This window comes from Ochotona princeps, chromosome 28, assembly GCF_030435755.1.
Source record: "Ochotona princeps isolate mOchPri1 chromosome 28, mOchPri1.hap1, whole genome shotgun sequence".
Classification (NCBI taxonomy): domain Eukaryota; kingdom Metazoa; phylum Chordata; class Mammalia; order Lagomorpha; family Ochotonidae; genus Ochotona; species Ochotona princeps.
The window spans coordinates 22464495-22488272 of NC_080859.1; the positions used below are offsets into that span (position 1 = coordinate 22464495).

The following is a 23778-nucleotide window of genomic DNA, read 5'->3' on the forward strand; positions in this document are numbered from 1 at the left end:
TTGGTACATGCAGAACAGCGTTTAGTACATACAGGGTCTGAAGCCTTTTTTTAATTTGCTGAAAACTTACTCTGGGCCAGTAACTGCCAGATGCTGAGTAATCCCTGCTGACCTGCTCATTGCTTCCCTTGCTCCAAACCCAAGGGGCCTAATGGCAGGTGAGGCACATCACCTTGGGAGGTGGAGGAGACAGAAGGATAGGGGTTTTCCATCTACTGGTTCACTTCTCAAATGGCCACAATGGCCAGAGCAGAGCCAATCCAGAGCCAGGAGCCAGGAACTCTCTCCAAGTCTCCCAAATGGCTGCAGGATCCCAAGGATTTGAGCCATCTTTTGCAGCTTTTCCAAGCCACAAGCCAAGAGCTGGATCAATAGTGTGGCAGCCAGGACATGAACCAGTGCCCATATAGGATGCCAGCGCTGCAGACAGAGGATTAGCTAGCAGTGCCACTGTGCTGGTCCCCAGGCAGATCTTACATTAAGATGTAATGGCTAGGGCCTGGCGGCGTGGCCTAGCGGCTAAAAGTCCTCGCCTTGAACGCGCTGGGATCCCATGTGGGCGCCGGTTCTAATCCCGGCAGCTCCACTTCCCATCCGGCTCCCTGCTTGTGGCCTGGGAAAGCAGTCGAGGACGGCCCAAAGCCTTGGGACACTGCACCCGCGTGGGAGACCTGGAAGAGGTTCCTGGTTCCCGGCTTCGGATCTGCGCAGCATCGGCTGTTGTGGCTCACTTGGGGAGTGAAACACTGGATGGAAGATCTTCCTCTCTGTCTCTCCTCCTCTCTATATATCCAGCTTTCAAAAAAAAAAAAAAGATGTATGTTGCAGTTTCACTAAAGAGGCTAATTCTGTAAGGAAATACAAAGTGAAAGAGACATTTTCCAGTCAAACCTAAGATACTGCTAAGAATGGAGAGGGCTAAAGTGCCCTAAATCTATAAAACACCTCACATTTTTCTTTTTGCCCGATCTCTCACCAGAATGTTAACAAGTAGCCGAAATTAGAAACGATTTCTCCCTTCCTCTTTTTGTCAGATTTCATTTTGGCAGAAAACCTATTCAGAAGGAAACTCTATCCTAAGAACAGATGGCACGAGTCAGCAGGTGGCAGATTGCAGAAGCAGCCTGAGCGACAGTGCGGCTAGCCAGGTCGGCTCGTGTGCAGCACACTCCTTCGGCTCGCGCTTGTCTGCCTTGTATCTTTTTTAAGAGAAGAGTTGGATTTCTTGAGTCCCAATTGTCTTGCTTCCTGGTGACTGAAGGAAATGGCAGTGAGGACTGTGGCTCACACGATGTCATCTGTGGGGGGCTGTCCTAACCAATGATGTCATCTGTGAGGGGCTGTCCTAACCACACGATGTCATCTGTGGGGGGCTGTCCCAATCACACGGTGTCATCTGTGAGGGGTTGTCCCAGTCACATGATGTCATCTGTGGGGGGCTGTCCTAACCATACGATGTCATCTGTGGGGGGCTGTCCTAACCACACGATGTCATTTGTAGGGGCTGTCCCAATCACACGATGTCATCTGTGAGGGGTTGTCCCAATCACACGATGTCATCTGTGGGGGGCTGTCCTAACCACACGATGTCATCTGTGGGGGGCTGTCCTAACCATACGATGTCATCTGTGGGGGGCTGTCCTAACCACATGGTGTCATCTGTGGGGGGCTGTCCTAACCACACGATGTCATCTGTGGGGGGCTGTCCTAACCACATGGTGTCATCTGTGGGGGGCTGTCCTAACCACATGGTGTCATCTGTGGGGGGCTGTCCTAACCACACGATGTCATCTGTGGGGGGCTGTCCTAACCATACGATGTCATCTGTGGGGGGCTGTCCTAACCACATGGTGTCATCTGTGGGGGGCTGTCCTAACCACACGATGTCATCTGTGGGGGGCTGTCCTAACCATACAATGTCATCTGTGAGGGGTTGTCCCAATCACACGATGTCATCTGTGGGGGGCTGTCCTAACCACACGATGTCATCTGTGGGGGGCTGTCCTAACCATACGATGTCATCTGTGGGGGGCTGTCCTAACCACACGGTGTCATCTGTAGGGGGCTGTCCTAACCACATGGTGTCATCTGTGGGGGGCTGTCCTAACCACACGGTGTCATCTGTGGGGGGCTGTCCTAACCAATGATGTCATCTGTGGGGGGCTGTCCTAACTACACGATGTCATTTGTAGGGGCTGTCCCAATCATACAGTGTCATCTGTGAGGGGTTGTCCCAATCACACGATGTCATCTGTGGGGGGCTGTCCTAACCACACGGTGTCATCTGTAGGGGCTGTCCCAATCACACGGTGTCATCTGTGAGGGGTTATCCCAATCACACGATGTCATCTGTGAGGGGTTGTCCCAGTCACACGATGTCATTTGTAGGGGCCGTCCTAACCAATGATGTCATCTGTGGGGGGCTGTCCCAATCACACGATGTCATCTGTGGGGGCTGTCCCAGTCACACAATGTCATCTGTGAGGGACTATCCTAACTATACGATGTCATCTGTGGGGGGCTGTCCTAACCACACAATGTCATCTGTGGGGGGCTGTCCTAACCACACGGTGTCATCTGTGGGGGGCTGTCCTAACCACACGGTGTCATCTGTGGGGGGCTGTCCTAACCACACGGTGTCATCTGTGGGGGGCTGCCCTAATCAAGGCAGGTGGAGAAAACATAGTATGTACACCACTCTCTACATGTGTTCCTCACACCCTGACATCACTCTAACTTTGTTTGAGAAGGAGAGAGAGAGGTAACTTGCTTCTCCTGGCTCATTCCTCAGGTGTCCACAGCAGTGTTAGTTGGAGCAGGCAAAGCCAAGAGCTCCTTCTGGGTCTCCGATCCAGAGCCCCGAGTCCTTGGCTGTCATCTGTGCCTTCCAGGTGTGCATCAACAGACATGGGGATTGCAGGTGGTAGCAGTACTCAGCGCCGAGCACCTTGATACCGGGTCCAAGAGCCTCAGTGCTTCCCCCATCTTAGCCTTCTGTCATGGGTCCCCAGGACCAAGGGGAAGCAACTTCCACCCCAACTGTTCCCATCTTGGGCAGCTTTGGGCTTTTATGACCATGTGCAGAGTTAATGGGGACGAAAGGTGGGCTGAAGGACAGAATGGAGCTCAGCAGAAGGCAGCAGGACAGTGGATCCTGGAGAATGGAATCATTAGACTTTGCTTAACCTTCGTTGCTTTTCTTCTTGGCTCTCTTTTGTTTCCAGGAAGAGTGTTCCAGTTTCTCTTAGGTGGCTCAAGAAATTCCTGGCAGGGGCTCGGCGGCGTGGCCTAGTGGCTAAGGTCCTCGCCTTGATCCCATATGGCCGCTGGTTCTAATCCTGGCAGCTCCACTTCCTCTCTGTCTCTCCTCCTCTCAGTATATCTGACTTTGTAATAAAAATGGAATAAATCTTAAAAAAAAAAAAAAAAAAAAGAAATTCCTGGCATTACTCAAGCTTATTTCCATCTTCAGCTCCTGAGCTATTTTGTTTAATTTCTTTCACTTCCCAAGTATCAGCTTAAGCTATACATTGTAATACACCAGGCATCTATAGAACACCATTGTTAATAAAGTCTTTTTCTCCAAAGTGATTTTCTGAAGGTTCTTTTTAAAGTAAAAGTATTGAAATATAAATGAGAACTAATAGTAAACCTTTTTTTTCACTCTTTTGCCTTCTCGTTCTCATTCCAGATTTTATAGTGAATGAGTTACCAACTGTTGATGTTACAGCCTTCCATCACAGTGCCTGATGGAATATATGTGTTTGAACTACAGAGACGCTTGAGAACTAACACCATTTTTCCATTTTCTCTCTGCTTGTGTTTTATTTAGATTCCGACACAGCCCCAACTGCTGGTACCTGAGGGACTGGACCATCCACTCCTGGATTAGGCAGTGTCTCAAGTATGGTGCAGAGGACAAAGCCTTGCACACCGTGGTGAATAAGGTAAGTGCCTTTCCGTCACCTGTAACTCGAGTTCCCGGGTTCAGGCGATGCGATGTTTATGCCTATTACTGTACAGAGGAGAATGGTCCCAGAAGCAACTTTCAGAATAGGGCCAGGGATTAATGAAAAACCAACTGCAAATGAAAAACCCTACTGCTTTCCCAGGCACAGGGACCCAGAGAAGGGAAGCTGCAAGTCCAATCAGAAGAGCCCTCCTGCTTGATCCCTGAGGTGGGAATTCTGTCCTGACGTTTACTAGGGAAACTCAGCTGTTTTTATTGAGATCTGACCTCCAGACATTGAGATCAAATATTCTCTCTCTTGGCCCCTCTCCTGAATATTCCCTCCTTGGGGTAAACAGACAAAAGTTTGGAGTGTTATTGTTATGGATCTCTACCTGCACACAGCTAGAGCCATCAGACTAGCTTTACAAAAATGTATCGTCTCTACAGTGTCCCTGGGCCTTGGAAATAACAGCTCAGAAGGAATGCTGATTTGGTTTTTGGGCCCCCCTGGGTAAAGATTGATTTTGTGACTTGAATTCAGTTCATCTTAGCATAGATCTTGGTCTGCAGTGCCCACAGAGTGGCAGGAGGTAGAGGTTTATTCTGTAAAATCTCCCCAGCAGCCAGGCTGGGCCAGGCTGAAGCTGCGAACTCCAGTCAGGATGTCTGTGTGGGTGACAGGCTCACATGCTTGTGCTATCTCTGCTGGTTTCCAGATGTGTTGGCAGGGAGCTGCATCAGGAGCAGAGCAGGTGGGACCTGAACTCACTCCCACGGAGGATTTGGGCCTCACCTACACCACAGGACCAGCCCTTCTGTTTTTTTCTGAGCTCCCAGTGAGTTCTCATCTTAACATGGTTGGATTTTATCCTTGAACCCCTAGGACTTCATGCCAGTTTCAGTGGTTGCTTTGAGAGGTGCTGCCACTGCCCATGAGCTACAGCTAATAAAGCACTCGTTTTTAAACCTTTTTCCATTTCTGCACACCCAAGCCATCCTGTACCTGCCTGTTACCAATGACTCTGCTCCACAATGAGGCACATTTGGGGTTTAGTGCAACAGAATCCCCCCCACCCCCGGGAGATGGGTACAATTGAAAAACTGTCCCCAGGTGCTGCTGGTGGTTGGGCCCTCACAAACAGACGAAAATGCACCAACAGGCTCTGCCGACATGTGCGTGACAGGCACCTCAGGCCCACCAAAGCTTAGGTCCCTGTGCCCAGCTTCTGAAAAGCCTGATTCTGCAGGACTGAGGCTGAGGAAGGAAGGTGTCCCAGATAGAGTTCCTAGAGAACCCCAAGGCAGGTTCTCAGGCATTCATGCTTTAACAGTTCTGACTTCAGGGAGCTGGTGTGGCTTAGCGTGCCAAGCCTCTGCCTCTAGTGCCAGCAACTCATACGGATGCCAGTTCTTGTCCTGGCTACTGCACTTGCCATCCAGCTCCCTAAGAATGGCCTGGTAAAGCAGTGGAGGACACCCAAGTGCTTGGACCACCCACACGGAAGACCCAAAAGAAGCTCCAGGCTCCTGACTCCCGATAGGCTCAGCTCCAGCTATGGCAGCCATTTGGGACATGAGGTGGAACCTGTCTCTCCTCTCTGTAAAATTTGCCTTTCAAGGGCCCAGCGACGTGGCCTAGCAGCTAAAGTCCTCGCCTTGAACGCCCAGGGATCCCATATGGGCGCCGGTTCTAATCCCGGCAGCTCCACTTCCCATCCAGCTCCCTGCTTGTGGCCTGGGAAAGCAGTCGAGGACGGCCCAAAGCTTTGGGACCCTGCATCCGTGTGGGAGACCCAGAAGAGGTTCCTGGCTCCTGGCATCGGATCTGCGCACACCGGCCCGTTGTGGCTCACTTGGGGAGTGAAACACCGGATGGAAGATCTTCCTCTCTGTCTCTCCTCCTCTCTGTATATCCGGCTTTCCAATAATAATAAAAATCTTTAAAAAAAAAATTTGCCTTTCAAATAGAAATATATAAATCCTTAAAAAAAAAAAAGAGAGAGAGAATTCTGTTCTGGAGCCTCCACTGTTTCTCTGCCTCTCCCTAACTCTGCCTTTCAAATAAATAGAATCTTAATAAAGTGTTCTTTAAAATAAAATTACTGGGCCCGGCGGCGTGGTCTAGCGGCTAAAGTCCTTGCCTTGAAAGCCCCGGGATCCCATATGGGCGCCAGTTCTAATCCCGGCAGCTCCACTTCCCATCCAGCTCCCTGCTTGTGGCCTGGGAAAGCAATTGAGGACGGCCCAATGCATTGGGACCCTGCACCCGCGTGGGAGACCCGGAAGAGGTTCCAGGTTCCCGGCTTCGGATCGGCGCGCATCGGCCCGTTGCGGCTCACTTGGGGAGTCAATCATCGGACGGAAGATCTTCCTCTCTGTCTCTCCTCCTCTGTGTATATCTGGCTGTAATAAAATGAATAAATCTTTAAAAAAAAATAAATAAATAAAATAAAATTACTATGCAGCCGCTTACTCTTAAAAAAAAAGATTTATTTATTTTTATTGGAAAATCAGATATACACAGAAGGAGAGACAGAGTGAGAGGGAGATGTTCCATCTGCCGGATCACTTCCCAAGGGGCTGCGATGACAAGAGCTGAGCCGATCCGAAGCCAGGAGCCTGGAGCTTCTTCCACGTCTCCCTCACGGGTGCAGGGTCCCAGGCTTTGGGCCGTCCTCGACTGCTTTCCCAGGCCACAGGCAGGGAGTTGGATGGGAAGTGGAGCGACCAGGACACAAACCTGCACCCATGTGGGATCCCTGCGCATACGAAAGCAGGGGTTTAGCCACTAGGCTATCACACTGGGCTGCTGGCTGCTTTTTTTTTTTGTAAGTAAATGCTGTTAGTGTATTTCTTGGCTCTTTGAAAATCAGTCCAATCTGGGGAGTGATCCAGCAGATGGAAGATCTGTCTCTCTTCCTTCCCTCCTTATCCCATGCCTTTGTCTTAGCTTGGCCTTTCAAATAAATCAAACAAATGCTTTTAAAAAAAAGTAAAAAATGAAAGCCAGGCTAAGGAGGCAAGCACTGTGGTGCAGTGGGTTAAGCTGCTGTCTAAAACACCTGCAGCCCATATTGGGGCTCCTGGTTCAAGTCCTGGTTACTTCACTTCTAGAGTGACTTCCTTGTAACGCGCGTCAGAGGCGTCAGATGCTGGCTCAGATGCTCAAGTCCCCGCTGCCCACCTGGGAGACCCGGATGCCCAGGCATCTCATTTTCTCTCTCTCTCTCTCTCTCTCTCTCTCTCTCTCTCACACACACACCATTTGAAATAGTTCTTTAAAATAAGCAAAGAAGGAGAAAAGCAGGCTTCCGGGCTTACTTGGAGAAGGTGTTGAACCACGTGTGCTGTCTGCCGAGTCCATTTGCTCTCGTATTCAGACCTGCCTGGCGGAAGGCTGCTGGGCTGTGACGGTGTCAGGATGGAGCTTCGCGCGTGTCAGCTGCATCAGACCGGACACCCACGCACAACTTCCTCACCCTGACCAACAGTTGCAGTTGCCCGTGAGGTCCCACAAGTCACAGCTGCTGTTGCATTTTCTTGGATGCTGTACAGTGACAGGCAGAGGTTCCAAAGCCAGTGGCGAAAGGTTTTCTCCTAATACCTAGACCTGTGTATTACAGACTCAATTAAAATAGGACTTTCCCCCTCTGGTTTCCATTTTCGTTACAGGTTCAATATGGAATTTTTCCAGATAACTTTACATTCAATTTACTGTTGGATACTTTCATAAAGAGAGAAAATTACAAAGGTAAGAAAGCAAACCTAGATTCAGTTATTTATTTTAAAACGTACACTTCCCCCAAAGGGCAATAGAGATGTGTAAGCGCCTCCCCGTTCTCTTATTGGCATCTCTTCACATCACTTTTCCAGTCAGAAAAGTTGTGGTGAAGATTATTACCATTTATGCAAAAAAAAAAAAAACCACTTAGAAATATTTTATTGTCACTAGGTCAGGAAATGCCGAAGTGCATAAACGAGCCCGGAGACAAGGTTAATCACGGAGGCCAATCTGATTCCATCCCTCTGCGAACCAAACGCAGACTGTAAATACAGAGTCAATACAACTCCATGGTCCTGTGTCATTTTGGATGGGCAACAAGTGGCAGAACAGTTTAAAAAACAACCCTAGCTTCTTCACTTTGTGGGGGTTTATTGATATTTTATTTTACGAAGTCATTTATTTGCCAAGAACATTCCTTCCTCTCCTCATTTTGCTGCTATTCGCTAGATGACTTCCTGGTCTGCCTGCCTGCCTGTCTGTCTCAACTTCCCTATTTACAAAAACAGAGAAATGCCATCTCTGACCTCACAGGCATGGCAGCTCATGCAGAACCAGCTGGCTGGGGGCCGCTGCAAACTGACGTGCCTCTTAGAATTGCGAGTAAATGCAAAAGCTGGTTACCAGGACGGCTCAGAGACATTTGCGATGCTTGCAGTATGTGCCATATTTAAACCAGTGTTACTATTCTCTAAGAACCAATCACTAAGGGAAGGAAATTGGATTAGATTTTCTGGCTTCTTTTTATATTGTAGAATATCAGACTGCTCAAGGTGTTGCTCACCTGTGACCAGCATCCACGTGGAAACACACACCTTATGTTCTATGTTACGCTCACACAACGGTGCACGTTCTCAGAGAGCCCACCATCAACAGCGGTTTTCTTGTCCTCTTCCGACCTTCACTGACCTCGTTCTAGCTTCCGGTTTCCTGTCTTTTGAATACCTAAGATTAGCATTTCCTGGAACATCTTGCCCTCTTCCACCTTAGTAGAGAGAAGGGACCAGAGCAGAGAATGGAACCGTTGGGCTAGTCACTGGCCTGCCTATCGGGCTGACCTTGACCAATCCCTGTACTTCCTTCTGTATGCTGTAGCTCTTCAAGCTGAGGGAACGCGGGGCCTTACGTTGCTTCCTAGTTTTTGAGACATTTTCATACATGAACTCTCCAAAAATCTTTGAAAGCAGACGGGGCATGCAGCATTGTTTCATTAGGAAAAGCCAAGCAACACGAAGTGGCTCGTCCAGTGTCGTGGAGGACAGCACTGCTGCCCCGCTGGGGTTAGCTCACATTAGTCTGCACGGCAGACGCTGCAGGCTTGGAGGAAGACTTCCTTGGGAGGAAGAGCAGATCCCACCTTTTATTATTATTATTATTTCCTGATTAGATTGGTTTTCTATCACACCTGCTTTTTGAAGAGTCTTTGTAGCCAAGTAAGAGATTTGGAGATGTTCTCTCCGGCTGGTCTTCTTTCATTTTTTTCCTTTGATTTTCTTGCCAGATGCTTTGTCTGTGGTTTTTGAGGTCATGTTGCAAGAAGCCTTCGAAGCACCTTCCACCCAGCTTCTGTCCCTCTATGTTTTGTACCAGTGCCTGGCAAAGAAGACGGCCTTGACTGTAAGTGGTCTACCCCGAGCAGTGCCGAGGGCTTCAGGAAGAAGCTTGCAGTGGCAGCTGCATTGTTGAGGGGGTGGCCGGCGGCAGTATTGCCCTGAAAGTCTGGGAAAAGGGCTCGTGTGTGTGGCACTGTAGTCACGCACGTCTGGGCATGCGTGTACGCTCCGGTCTGCGTGGCATCCAGCAGTGTGTCTCTGCGCCTGGAAGAACCTCAACTCAGGCTCCGTGTGGCACATTCGGAGCGAGGCTGAGAGCCCTCGGACACACAGAAGTGGGTCCCTGATCATCACTGAGGGCTGAACGTGACCTGCCAAGGAAGCAAGGGGCAGCTAACTCTGACCCCCATCAAGGGTATTGCACACTGGTTGTTTAATTTGCGTCAGTATTTTTCTGTGAATGCGCTAGGCACCTTATGTTTCAGAAGGCCCTGATGCCAGGTTTTGGTTCCAGCTCTCAGGTTTGAGTGCTCAGTCACTGTTCACTGCGTTCCTCAGCGTAACAACAGTACCATTATTTATGTAGCTCTTAATGTCTTTTGTTTTTGTTTCGATTAACCAGCACATCTAATACTCACTGATTGTACCGCTAAGGAGACTGAAGCACAGAGGTGGAAAAGCCAGGTGGTCTGGCTCTGTAGGCTGCCTGTGAGTGCAGATGTAGCCCCGCGAACTCCCCGTTTGAGTAGAAACTGCAACATTGATGTAGTCCAGGCCATGTCCTAAAGGAGTGATGGTGTTATGTGCCTTCCCACATGTCTGCGATGTATCCCACATCGTTAAATATAACAAGCTCCACTATTCCACGCATTGGCAAACCAACACTGCCTGCTTACAGTCTAAGGCAAAGGAAACAAACACACCAGGGTACAGTTAAGACTGTAGCGAGCAATGCAGAGGAGAAGTCTATGACGTGCCCATGGGCTAGAGCCTCGTTTGCATGTTAGACTGAAATGGATTATAAAAGACTCCAGTCAGGAAATATTTGGAGGATGAACAGGAATTACCTAGTTCCGGAGGACATGAAGGGCAGAGCTGAAAGAGGATGGTTGGGGCAGCCCCAACACACAGTGGCAAGGAGGACATGGATGAGGCAAGGTTGGCAGAGGGGGCAGTGTGGCCAGATTACTGCTTAACAAAGCTGTCTCTGGCTGTAACGTCATTGAAATCAGAACAGTGATGGCTCTGGTCCGACCATTGCAGAGATGTGCCCATTTTGAAGATGTATTTTGTGCTGGGACCGACATTGTGGCCAAGCAGGGGAAGCCTGCTCCTGTGACACTGGCATCCCATAGGAAAGCTGGTGTGGAGACTCAGCCGCTCTTTTCCATCCAGCTCCTGCTGATGTTCCTGGGAAAGCAGCAAAGGAGAGCACAGGGCTTGGGAACCCCGCATGAGAGACCCGAAAGTTCCTGGCACCTGGCTTTGGCTGATCCAGCCCTGGCCATCTGGGGAGTGAACCAGCCGGTGAAATCTCTCTTCCTTTATCTCTTCCTCTCCCTTTGTAACTCTGGCTTTTAAATAGATAAATAAATCTTTAATTTATACATATATATATAGAGAGAGAAAGAGAACAGGAAGCCACATTGGAATACACTGAAGTGGTTTAGAGGTGCAGAGAGGAGGGGGCAGGTTTACAATTCTTAAAATGAGTGTGGAGAAGTAGAAACGGGAAGTGGGAGTGTGTACAATCGCTTTGTACTGACAGGTAAGGCGCAGTGTGATGGGGAAACTAGGACCTGGGGACCTAGCACCTTGCACAGCTCCATTATAGTGTCTTATAGTGTCTGCAGTCGGGTCTAAGGGTTATAAGGGATCTAACATAAGTAGCTTACTATTTGAGCAGCTGTCGTTGCAGTATTCTCAATCAGAAATGTTATGACCCTTTTCATGTGTTCAAACTCATCTTTCTGAGCATCCTTTGGGAAGCCTCACCGTCCCAGGCACTTCACGTTTCATGTCTCATGTGATTGCTGGTGTGTTGAGGATAACCGTCCCTTCCATAGGTTATTGTGGCGCACAAGAGTTTGGCCCCTGATACACCCTAATGCTCTCACACATGTTTTCCCTGTAGGAAAAAAAAAAAAGATTTTAAAGCTCCTTGTTTGTCTGTGGTTGAGTGGGAGGGAGCACTGAATCTCCCTTGGTCGAGTGCTTTCTGTCTGCCCCTACCCACCTGATCCTTAGTGATCGGCTCTGTCACTTACGTGTGCAGCACCAGTGCATGGGGAGGTTTTGTCCCTACCCACACCCCTCCACCCCCGCAAGGTCTCTGTCCCTTTCTGAGGGTTATAAAAAGCCTCAACAGCTGACGGACTCCACACCAAGGCTGTGCACAGTCCGGAGGTCGGAGTGTCTGTTAACACCTGGGGGCGGGCCTCGCTCACCCTGGCTGCAATTGCAGCCTACAGACCTCACTCGGTCTCTGCTTGGCCCCTGACCTCTGAGTGCGAAGCCCAGCCTAGGAACACTTGAGCCACAACACGCCCTGTTTCCAACCAGAGGCAAGACGCCTGTCCTGGCCATGCCCACCCCTAGTCCCCAGGACAGGAGGGTCACTGCACCCCTTCTCTGGGGTGGGGTCAGGAGCCCTCCTCCTGGCCCTGTCACTGCTCCCCCACCTTCCCCATCGCCAGGTCTCAAAAGGCTTCGGTTTTATTGAAGTATAATTTTGCACCCTGGGTTGAAAGAAATGATCACTAAGTGGTTCTGATTGCCTCATTTGTTTTTTAAAGAGGCGTAAATCAGTCTAAAAACAGCTTAATAGTGGGATTTATTTTAACATTGTGAGAAGAATTTTTATCATTGCTGGATTGTTTGAAACTCAAGCCCACACCACCACCATAGCAATTTAAGTAAACGTGGGGCCCGCAGGGTAATGGTTCATTCCCAGTCGTCTCGAGGCAGCGTTGGTCTGAAGTGTCTGCTTGTTTTTTTCAGAAGCAACTCTTACTCATCGCCAGAAATGTGGAAAACACTGAAAATGTACAAAGAAGAAATCCAGAATTATAATGTCACAACCCAGAAATCTGTTAACATATGAAGCGTTTCTTTCCTATTTTCTTATAACATCAATACCTTTGATTCATAAAATTGGATTGTGCATGTGTGTACGCGCATATGGCTTTATTATTTTATATGCAGTTTTTAACTTAGTGTTCTAATATGCGATTTTCTTCCATGTGATTAAAGATCACGGTTTTGCGTGTAGTGTCCAGGGCTTGGCCGGACTGTGATCTGGTATGTTCTGTTGCAGTGGGAAGAGGAGAGGAACTTTGGCGCATCCCTGTTACTTCCTGGCCTAAAGCAGCGGAACTCAGTGGGTCTCAGTTCCCAGCTATACGGCTATGCACTTCTCGGTAAGCTGAGCCTTACAAATACTGTTCTCCCAAGATAGAACACGTGCATTTCCCTGCCTCTTAATACAATGATGTCAGATTTAAGCGTGTTGGGAAAATTCTAATTACGACCTTCCTCTCTGGACCTAAAAGTAGGTAATGACGGCCTAAGAGTTAGAATTTGAGTTCTTAGGTCCTTTCCCCACTGGCAAGGAGAAAGGCAGCCTGGCGCCACAGGTAACACTCACGTGGAAAGAACTAGCCAGGAGACGGAAATCTTTCTGTCTCTTGAGACCTCAAGTCCAGGAAGCAGTAAACTTAGAGTTAGAGTTACACTGTATCTTTGGGATTGTTTTCAGGTAAGTGCGAAGCTGCACAGCCAGCAGCTCTTAGGGAAAGCAGAGAGGGGCTCAATCTGATTGGACCACGGGCAGGGGTCTGAAAGATGAAGCCAAGGAGTGTCCTCAGCACCAGGGTGCTGTGGCGTGTGGGCGGGCCCCAGCCTTGCACCTGTGCAGGAATCGTGGCCTGGCTGCAGAGGGTCTTCCGACGCCCCCTTACAGAGCCGGGCGTCTGGGAAGGCACCCGCACTGGATCAGATGTGGCTCCACCTGCCTTTGATTTCTGAGTCATCTGAGCTCTAGCAGCTGGCTGCTTGTGAAGTTGATCTCTGCCAACATGTGGTGTGTCCTTCCCGGATGCCAGCTTGGTACAAACTCACTCAGAGGATTCCAGAGTTGATCAGCCTGGCTTGGCAACAGAGCTGTCCTCTCTTCAAACATCACAGCTTCACGTGCGTTATTTGCCACCTGCTCTTGACCCAGATGTGTTTGCCCCTGCATTCTGACGAGCAGTCAGGACTGTGACGTTTTCTTGGACTGCGGGGCAGGAGGGCAGGGCTAAGAAGACTTTCACTCTGTTGTGTCTGAGCAGAGACCCCGCTGCTGGTGGCTGGCAGCCTCCAGAACTCAAGCTCTTTGCACTTGCCACGGAGCCTGCTGCAGCCCTGGCGGAAGTGGCAGCTGGGGACATGACTGTGTCCAGCCCCAAGCACCTTAAAGGTCTAAAATTAGCTGCCACCTGAGCAGCTTTGTCGGTTTCTGTCCTGCAATAGCTTGCTCAAATCCTCCCTCCAGGTGGCGGTAGATTGAAGATGCGGCACCTCAGGGTGACCTTGGACAGTGAGGTGGGAGGGGCTCTGCTCCGGCGTGCAGGCTGCCCCTCTCCTGCCCTCCGTCCGCCATCCGCATCTCCAGCTCCATGTGCAGAGGGAAGCCACCATGTCCTGTGATCCACCAGGCCCAGGAGGACACCAGGGCTTCACAACTGACAAAACTCAATTCAGGGGGAAGACAAGGAAGTTGGTTTTTTGGCTTTTTTGTTTTTTGTTTGTTTTGGTTTGGGTTTTTTTCTGTCTTCCTAAGGACACGGCTGTTTTGGAGTTATTTTGAAACATGTCAAGCATTTGCTGGCGGGAAGCGTTTGCCTGTGTTGACAAGATTTTCACTGTAGGATGAGGGTTTCGTTGCTGAAACAGAAATAGGATTTCAGCTGACTTGTTTGCTCAGGGAACTCCCACTCAGAGGCAGGTCGGACGACCTCTGCTGGGGCCCTGGGGCCTGACATCCACTTGAGGCTCTCCGCCAGCCCAGATTACACAGGCACGAGTTTGTCTTAAAAAGTGAGCCGGTGAATGTCATCACCTCCTCCATCCTCCTGCAATGTCGGCGGGTCCCTGGGCGTGGCAAGGCTCTGGGTACAGATAAAAGACTCTTTCCCTGTGTCTGCAGCTGCCAGAGACATATTCAATTGTGCTTTTTCAAGGCCTTAGTTGCAGACAAGGTGGGTGACGTGGCCAGACCTTCTGTATTGTTCCTTTTGGCCCCAGGCAAGGTGGAGTTGCAGCGAGGGCTGCGGGCCGTGTACCACAACATGCCCCTGATATGGAAGCCAGGCTACCTTGACCGAGCCCTGCAGGTGATGGCAACGGTGGCCTCCTCTCCTGAAGACACCAAGCTGAGCGGAGAAGCGGTAGGTCCATTGGACTCTGTTCTCCGCTTTGGCACATGATTCCCAGCTTGCTTATCATTGTTGTTGTTGTTGTTTTTTAAAGGTCAGTTTATTTTTATTGGAAAGTCAGATATACAGAGAGGAAGAGAGACAGAGAGGAAGATCTCGCGTCCGATGTTTCACTCCCCAGTTGGCTGCAGTGGCTGGGCTGATCCAAAGCCAGGAGCCAGGAGCCTCCTCTGGGTCTCCCATGTGGGTACAGGGTCCTAAGGCTTTGCGCCATCGTCCACTGCTTTCCCAGGCCACAGGCAGGGAGCTGGATTGGTAGTGGGGCTGCCAGGATTAGAACCAATGCCCAAATGGGATCCCGGTGCATGCAAGGTGAGGACTTTAGCCACTAGGCTACAGCACTGGGCCCTATCTGTCATTTAATTGATGCTAAGTTTTCTGTGCCATTCACTGCATAGGGTACTTGTCATGTGTACAAATATCTCCATATGTATTTCCTACAGTGTTAGGAAACTTCTTGGTTTTCGAGGTCCTGTTTTTGTCCATCTTCCTGCTCACGTTGAGCGTCAGGAACACCCAACGCATGCTCCCTACCATCTTTGTGTACTGCAGCTCGAGGTGCTGGACACAGTGCTGAAGGCCGTGACTTCTCCAGCCGCCGAGGCCGCCGAGGAGCAGCCCCAGGAAAGTGACGACAAGCTGGGCCCTGTCCACCTGGTGGAGCACATGGACATAGAGGAGACCGAGCAGTCCAAGCTTCCCCAGTACCTGGAACAGTTTAAGGTGAGCCAGCAGGGAGTGCAGGCTGTCTCAGCTCTGCATAAACCTGCTCCTGTGCCGGGGTGACAGGCAGCCAGTATTGCATGCATTGTGTCACGCACGGCGTGTTAAGAGCCAGATATCAGATTACATGTTTGCTGCCTCCCACAGGAAGTAGCTCCAAAAGGAATGGATGTGCTCGAGCAGATCAGGCCTGGATGACTGTGTGGCATCTGGGGCGCTGGAAGACAGCAGGACGTCTCAGCCCCGTGGGCAGAGGCAGGGCAGAAAGCCTGGCTTCGTGTTCGCACCTTCCATCTCCTCCTGCTTGCACTGTGCCCCACCGTGCCAGCTGACCCCCTGTGACACTTGCAGGCTGATGGTCATAAACTTTGCCAGATCTTTGCAGGCACACCTTCAGGAGTTGTACAGGAAGCCTGCCTCCCTGAACCACCAGGGGCGTTCTGTTGTGTTTTCAGCAGCTGTTTCTCCCAGCGCTTCTGCAGAGTCCTTGCTCGCCTTAGAACAAGACGGGGAAGGGCAGCCACATTCCTGGGCACACCTACTGCCGGTGAAGCAACATCTTTCCTCTCAACTCTGCCCAAGTTTGGCAGAAGAAAAGATCTGCTTAGCCCCCTAGACCACCATTCATGACCTTCACATTGAGCAAGGTGGCCACACCCATCCCTTGCGTCCCATAGAACATCTGCCCGCATTCAGTTCTTGGCCAGCAGTCTTATAAACACGTATTTGTATGAAATTCAGAGAAGGAGGAGAGACAGGCGCTTGCCGCCTGCTGGCTGCGGCAGGCCAGGCTGTGTCGTAGGCCGTGGTTGTATCTTCATGCCATACTCTTCCAACAATATCACAGTGACCCTCCCGGGCTGCCATTTCATACCCAGGCCGACCTGTAGGGGCACAGCAGGTGGAAGCTCGTGACGCAGCGGGTACTGCCAGGAGCTGTCTCAGGCCTTTGGCAAGAAGCCCCCTACGACATCTCCCTCTGTGGAAAGGAGCGCTCGGAAGGCCAGTGGCTCGGATTCTCTGAAATACAATATAGGGGAGTTTCATCAGGTGTCCACCATTTTTGTTGGCATCTGATTCGGCTTGATTTGATCTGGACCAAGAGAGCAGTAGGGATCCGTGACGCCTGTGCTGTCTCGGTGGCTTAGGGCAAGAAACAACACCTGGAAGTCACAGCTCACACGGCTGCTGAGCACAGCGGGAGGAGGAGCATGTGGTGTCTCCCCGGGACATGGCTGGGTCAGCAAAAGTGGCCAGAGCTAACAGTGCCCTGGTGAAAGGCGTGCCTCTTCCACAGGCAAGTGTGTGCCCTTTTGCACTGACTCTCCTCTGTTTGCAACCCCAACCCCTTTTCTTCTCTTGTTACTGACAGGCTTTGCAGTCCAAACTTCATGCTCTGGGCAGAGTGCAGTCAGAAAGCCTTCTGGCTCTGACCACCCAGCTTGTACAGGAGCAGCTGCCCACCTGCGAAGCCGAGGACCTGGCCGCCTACGCGCTCAAGCAACAGCAGTGGCAGCAGGAGCGGGTGCAGCTGATCCAGAGGGAGCAGCTACAGAGGGAGGCCGCGAGAAAGGAGCACCAGGCCCGGCAAGCAGCCAAGGCCTCTGCATCCCTCAAGCCCCAGCAGCAGGGGGCGGCAGCCGCTCCCGCTCTGAGAGCAGACGCGTGAGGTGCAGAAACCATGATGTTCACGGTCAGCAGGCCGTGACTACCCGTCCACAGGCCGGCAAGGGCAGGGGACTGGAAATGGCAAGCGGTCCGAGTGCAGCGCCGGCTCTGTACCCTCAGGGAGCTCCTGGGACGCAGTAGCACCCAGCACCGGTGAAGGAGAAGTTCTGGCTGAGAGGCAACCCTCCCGGCCCAGACACATCAGACCAGGGTCCCCCGAGAGCCGGCTGGGGGGGCTCCCACCAGCCCACACTCTGCCTTCCCCTATGCCTCGTCTTCCCAGGCCTGTGCGCGGAGAAGTTTAGGAGCAAACCCGAGTGTGAGCCCTGTGGACTTCAAATTGCAGGCACCCTCCGTCGTGTCTGAGGGTGGTGGAAAGCCAGTGCCCCTTCACCATGTCGGGGTCATCTTTTCCAAAGCTTGCTCACAGACCCGTGAAATGAGCCATTAGTACACATGCGCACAGCCTGTGCACACCCATGCCGCAGAAAGCAAGGGTGAGCAGGGGCCGGAGAGGGCCCCTCTGCAGCTGCTCGCTGCGTGATGTTGCCTGCCCGGTATCTCTTGGGCCTGTGCTCTCCTGTCAAGAACCTGTGGAAATAAATGTGCTGGCGTTGTTGGGGTGAGTGTGTTCTTCACGGGGGAGAGGGACTCTCGCGTATCTGTGACTGGCATTTTGAGTAACAGGTGTTCGGTCTTCCCATCAGACTGTAACATCAGCACCACCACTAACAGTAAGCACTTAATCCTTTAAGATTTTTTTTGTTTGTTTAATTTTTTATTTCAAAGGCAGAGCAACATCAGGAGAGCTGGCTCACTCCCAGTGACTCCAGTGGCCAGGGTTGAGGGCCAGGAATTCTATGGAAGTGCATGTGGGCTGTGTCTCCTTGCCTTTTTATTATTGTTATTATTATTATTGTTTGAAATGCAAAATGACAGAGACAGAGAGGGAGTCCTTCCATATGCTGGTTCACTCCTCCAATGGCCACAGTGGCCAGAGTTGGGTCAGACTAAAGCCAGCAGCCAGGAGCTTCTTCTGGGTCCCCCATGTGAGTGCAGGGTCCCAGGGTTTTGTGCCGTCCTCCACTGCTTTCCCAGGCCGCAAGCAGGGAGCTGGGTGGGAAGTGGAGCAGCCGAGATGCAAACCTGTGCTCATGTGGGATGCCGGCGTTGGAGGTGGAGCTATGGCATGCTCACAGCAACACCAGCCTTTCTCCCACCAGTGGAACTGCCCTGTTTAGGTGGCACTCTGTGGCCTTGGGGACAGAGCTCATGTGCAGTGAGGTGAGGCCACCCTGCCCTGCGTGGACCTCCATGCGGCCCCACGGGCAGCACCAGCACAGGGCCCTTCACGCTGATGAAGCCACATTGGGCCTCACTGGCGGGCCAGAGCAAGAGTCAGCTTTGACACAGGCTGACCGAGAGCAGGTCATTTTCAGCCAGTCCCCTGTGTTGGGAGAAAGATTCAAGACGGAAGTGAGGGGCCAGCATACTGGCTCAACAGGCTAATCCTCCGCCTTGCAGTTCCACCATCCCATATAAGCACTGTTTCGTGTCCTGGCTGCTCAGTTTCCCACCCAGCACCATACTTGTGGCCTAGGAAAGCAATAAAGGACAGCCCAAAGCCTTGGGACACTTCGCCTGTGTGGGAGACCCAGAAGAAGGTCCTGGCTCCTGGTTTCAGATTGGCTCAGCTCTGCCATTGCAGCCATTTGGGGAGTTAGCCAGTGGATGGAAGATCTTTATGTGTCTTCTTCTCTGTAAATCTGCCTTCCCAATAAATAAATAAATCTTTTGGGGGGGGTTGGGAATCAGGATACATCTTTGCTGGGTAACCAGATGCCACCAAGTGAACATCTGATCGATGCTTCAGCTCAGAACTGTCGCTTCATTTTCTTCCCTCTCTAACCCTATTGCCCCATGCTCCAGTCCTGCCCAGAGGCCTCGCTGCCATCCCAACAGGAACCTCCCTACTCCCCAGGCCTCAGGAGCCCCCATTTCACTCAGGAACTCTTCATCTTCCCTTAGCTGTGCCCTCACCTCCTGAGGGGCAGCACTCACCCAACGTCCTTGACAGCTTCAGACCATCAACCACTTCCCTTTGATGCACCCCTACTGCTGCCCGGGGGACCCTGGCTTTGTGGGAGGACCCAGCCCTGTGAGCCCCTGCCCTCCCAGTTACCTGTCAGAAGCAAGCCTCCATCCCCAGTCCTTGGGCCACACTTCTGCAGAATCAGCTTGCCCTATCCCCTCCTGCCCCTTCCCAACCTGGACCCCTGGGCACCTTTCCCACACAGTGATCTCATTGACATCTTTCATCGTATCTCCCTGCCTTTATCCAAGACCCACCTTGAGTTGCATCACCGGGGGGGGGGGGGAATCTGTTGAGGGGATGACATTGTATAGCAGGTGAACCCACGGTCTGCAATGCCAGCACCACATATGGACACCCATTCGAGTCTAGATGGCTCCACTTCCAGTCCAGCTCCCTGCTAGTGCGCCTGAGAAGGAAATGGAGAGTGGCCCAAGGGCTTGGACCCCTGCCACCTGTGTGGGAGGATGGGAAGAAGCTCCTGACCCCTCACTTCAGCCTGACCCAGGCCCAGCAATTGTGACTCTTTGGGGAATGAACCATCAGATGAAAGACCTGTCTCCCTCTGTAACTGTGCTTTCAAATAAATCTTCAATGATATAAAAGGTATATTGAAGCCCTGGCCCCCAGTACCTTAACATTTGCCCTTAAGCCCCAGCGCAGTAACCTAGTGGCTAAAGTCCTTGCCTTGCATGCACCAGGATCCTAGATGAGTGCCACTTCGTATCCCGGCGGCCCTACTTCCATCCAGCTCTCTGCTTGTGGCCTGGGAAAGCAGTCAAGGACAGCCCAAAGCATTGGAACCCTGCACCTTCATGGGAGACCCAGAAGAGCCTCTGGGCTCCTGGCTTCAGATTGGCTCAGCTCTGGCCGTTGCAGCCACTTGTGGAGTGAACCAGTAGATGAAAGATCTTCCTCTCTGTATATCTGATTTTCCAATAAAAAATAAATAAATCTTTTTTTTTAAAGATCTGCCTTTAGTAATAGAAAATAAGGTCTCCATAAAGGCGGTAATTAAGGTTGGACCTCATGCAGTTTGCCTGGTGCTGATTGACAGGTGCAGTTGGTCCAGTCGCCACTTGTGGGAGATTTGTATCTCATATTGGAATGCCTGGTTTGAGTCCAGGCTCCTCTGCTTCCAGTCCTGCTTCCTGCCACCGCACACCCGGGGAGGCAGCGCTGGCTGGGCTTCCGCCTGGGCTAGCTGCTGTGGGCACTGGGGGCATGAATCTTCAAATGGAAGATTGTTTTCATGTGTATCCCTGTCTCCTCCTCCCTTTTTCAAGTAAAAATAAACTTTAAAAAAAATTAGATTTCTGCAAAGGGAGATCAGTTACAGGGAGAAGAAGAGAAAGATCATCCGCTGGTTCACTCCCAAATTTGCTGCAACAGCAGAGCAATCCAAAGCCAAGCATTTCTTCCGATTCTCCTACATGGGTTCAGGGTACCTAGGGTTTGGACTCCCCTCTACTGCTGTCCCAGGTGATATGCAGGGAGCGGGAAGGGAAGTGGAGCAGCCAGGACACGATCTCGTACCATATAGGATCCCAGTGTTTGTAAGGTGAGGATTGAGCCATCACGCCAGGCCCATTAAGACATTTAAAAAGGCAGAATTCAGACATGGAGGTGGACAAGCATGGAGGAAACACTATCCCATGACTGGAGTAGTGGAGGGATGCCACGGCATGGCCCTAGAACCATCAGAGAGATTATGGTCCTGCTCCCAGCACCTTGGTTCCTGACCTCCAGCCACAGAACGTAGTCCCGTTAAAAGCCCAGTTTGGGACACTTTGTTCTGACACACGGGCAGTTTCTTTGTGATTGCTTCTGACATGCGAAGCGTTGGTATGCACAGTTGTGCTCATAGGCTGCTGAGATTGACCGTCCTCATCAACTCGGCAATCCTCTGGTTTCCCCTTCGCAGCTCTGCTCCCTGCAGAAGTCCCCAACACTTTCCGAGGAACTGGGAACAGGAGCCCCTGCCCCCGCTCTGTCCTTTCTGAAGGATGCCCTACCTGGTTATTCTCCAGCATCGCTCCTGTTCCCAGATAGCCCTTCCCCCATTCCAAAGTTAGGCTTTGTGATGGCGACTCTGACCACACACCTGCTGTATTGATCCAGAACCACCAAGCGTTTCCTTTCCGTCTTGCATCATGCCTTCCTCATGTTTTCTTCCCAGGAGACAATCTTAATTGGGAATCTCATTCTCTCAAAAAAAAAAAAAAAAGAAAAAATCCTCTTGTTCTTCCATGCCTTGCCCCTCTCCTGTTACAGTCCTTCCTTTCATCACCAAACTTCTTGGAAAGTGAAGTGCGGTTGCTGCCCCTGCGGAGCGCCAGCCTTCCCAGGGTGGCTTCCTGCAGCCCCTGGCATCCCTGCAGCAGGCCTGCCTCCCTGAAATCCAGTCCTTCCCCGTGGTTGCCAAGACAACCTAGGTACTGCAGCTTTGCTCCGTGTGCTCTCCCCGTCCACATGTTTCAAGTTCATCCCATCTCCATTTTATGGATTTGATTGATTATTCAGGTGAGGCCAACACTAGACTTTAAAGTTTATTTTCATTTTATTTGAATAGCAGAAGAAAGAGAGGGAGAGACAGAAAGCGTCTGTCTGCTGGTTCACTCCCCAAATGCAACAGCCAGGCCTGGGCTGGGAGCTACTCCACCTGCGTCTCCTGTGGGTGATAGACACTCCGGTACTTGAACCAGTATCTGCTGCCTCCTAGGACACTCACAGTGTCAAGTTGAATCAGAAGTGGAGGAGTGGGCCAGGTACAGTAGCCTAGCGGCTAAAGTCCTCACCTTCCACACGCCGGGATCCCATATGGGCACTGGTTCTAATCCCGGCGGCCCCGCTTCCCATCCAGCTCCTTGCTTGTGGCCCAACGCCTTGGGACCCTGCACCTGCGTGGCAGACCTGGGAGAGGCTCCTGGCTTTGGATCAGCACAGATCCAGCCATTGTGGCCACTTGGGGAGTGAATCAATGGACCGAAGATCTTCCTCTCTGTATATCTGACTTTCCAATAAAAATTAAATCTTAAAAAAATAAATAAAAAATAAAAAAGAAGTGGAGGAGCCAGAACTTGAACCAGGTACTTTCATACGGGATTTGGTGTACCAGTGCCGAAGGCCCAGCCCGGCACCAAACTGTAAACTCCAAGAAGACAGGCACCCTGTTGCTAATGGTTGTAGCCCTGTGGAGTGTAGTCACTGGAGCCAGTACTGGGGTGCAGCAGGTTGTCAGTCTGCAGTGCCGGCATCCTGTATGAGCACCGGTTCAAATCCCTGCTATTCTGCTCCCAATCCAGCTCTCTAATAGCGCACCTAGGAAATCTGCGGGAACTGACCCAAGTACCTGCACCCATGTTGGAGACCAGGAACAAGTTCCACACACTCCTGGCTCAGCCTGGCCCAGCTCTGGGCCTTGTGGCCATTTAGGGAGTGAACCAGAGATGAGAGTACTTCTCACTCTCCCTCTCAGTAACTTTTAAGAGAGGGCAATCATTACCATATTCAAGGATGCTCATAAGTGTTTATTAAATGAATCATTTTATCAGGCTGAACGTCTTCCAGCTGAGCTGTAATTTCCAACATGAACATTCAGGTGCTAGAAACCATGTGGTACTGGGGGGTGAATGTGATACAAAGAAGCCTCTTGAAATCCTGCAGCCCAGAGCGGTCATGGTCACCGGATGGGAAGTTGGTGGGGGGAGGTGGGTGGTATCAGAATCTTCTCAGTGCCTCCCCTCCCATGCCTCAACACAGAAAATTGGGACCCTATGCCACCATGACACAAACCTCATAATCCACAGATTCCAATAATGTATTTTTTTTTATCTTTTACGGTTATGTGCCTCAGTCAACTCACACAGGCATGATCTTATTCAACCCCTGAGAAAACAATTGTTCTTATAGCTCCATTCTTTGAGGTGAGTAAAACAAAGGCTCAAGGCCAGGGTCAGCTTCTCCGAGTTAGAGAGCCAGGGTCAACCCTAGATTCGCCTGAAAAGGCCACACCGCTCCCCACAAGTTTGGGAGTTTGCTGCTCAGTGTGTGAAAGGAGTTGAACATTTGAGGGCAAGTACCTTAGCTGGAGGTGATCCCACAAAGGCACACCTAGAGGACAGCATAGATGGGAGAAGCGAGAAAAGCCAACCACGAGGCTTAGGTTGGGCTTGTTCCTGCTGGGGCCCTGTGCGGTGACGGAGCTTGCCTCAATGTGCGCTGAGAGACAAGGCGACCGGGTAGCTAGGCGTGAACTCCAGGCACGCTCCTGGCCCGCTCCTAGCGCAGTGGCAGCACAGTCCTGTGACCCCAAAGCTCTCCGTCCTCTAGCAGGACTGTGTCTGCAAATCACCTCCGGGGTAAGGCCAGGACTGTGGCTCTTGACTGGCAATGGTTGTGTTCCCTGGGATATTCACAAATGTCTGGAAGTTTCTTGCTTTGTTGATTTCACAGGGTCTCCCATGTAGGTGAGAGGAACCCAATGACTTGAGCCTTTGCGAACACCTTCCAAAATCTATATTAGCAGGAAA

General features: G+C 51.2%; 1 protein-coding gene across 2 annotated transcripts in view; it reads left to right on the forward strand.

Annotated features, from left to right (window-relative positions):
- The window catches only part of MRPS27 (mitochondrial ribosomal protein S27), a 67422-nt gene extending 50190 nt beyond the window's left edge, over nucleotides 1–17232 (forward strand). For both annotated transcript variants that reach the window (XM_004586259.2, XM_058656347.1), the window contains 7 exons: nucleotides 3833–3947; nucleotides 7625–7703; nucleotides 9235–9350; nucleotides 12603–12705; nucleotides 14573–14715; nucleotides 15316–15486; nucleotides 16859–17232. In XM_004586259.2, coding sequence (XP_004586316.2) covers nucleotides 3833–3947; nucleotides 7625–7703; nucleotides 9235–9350; nucleotides 12603–12705; nucleotides 14573–14715; nucleotides 15316–15486; nucleotides 16859–17155 — 1024 coding nt within the window. In that variant the 3' untranslated portion in view covers nucleotides 17156–17232. The remainder of the gene's footprint in view (nucleotides 1–3832; nucleotides 3948–7624; nucleotides 7704–9234; nucleotides 9351–12602; nucleotides 12706–14572; nucleotides 14716–15315; nucleotides 15487–16858) is intronic.
- Nucleotides 17233–23778: the final 6546 nt, after the last annotated feature.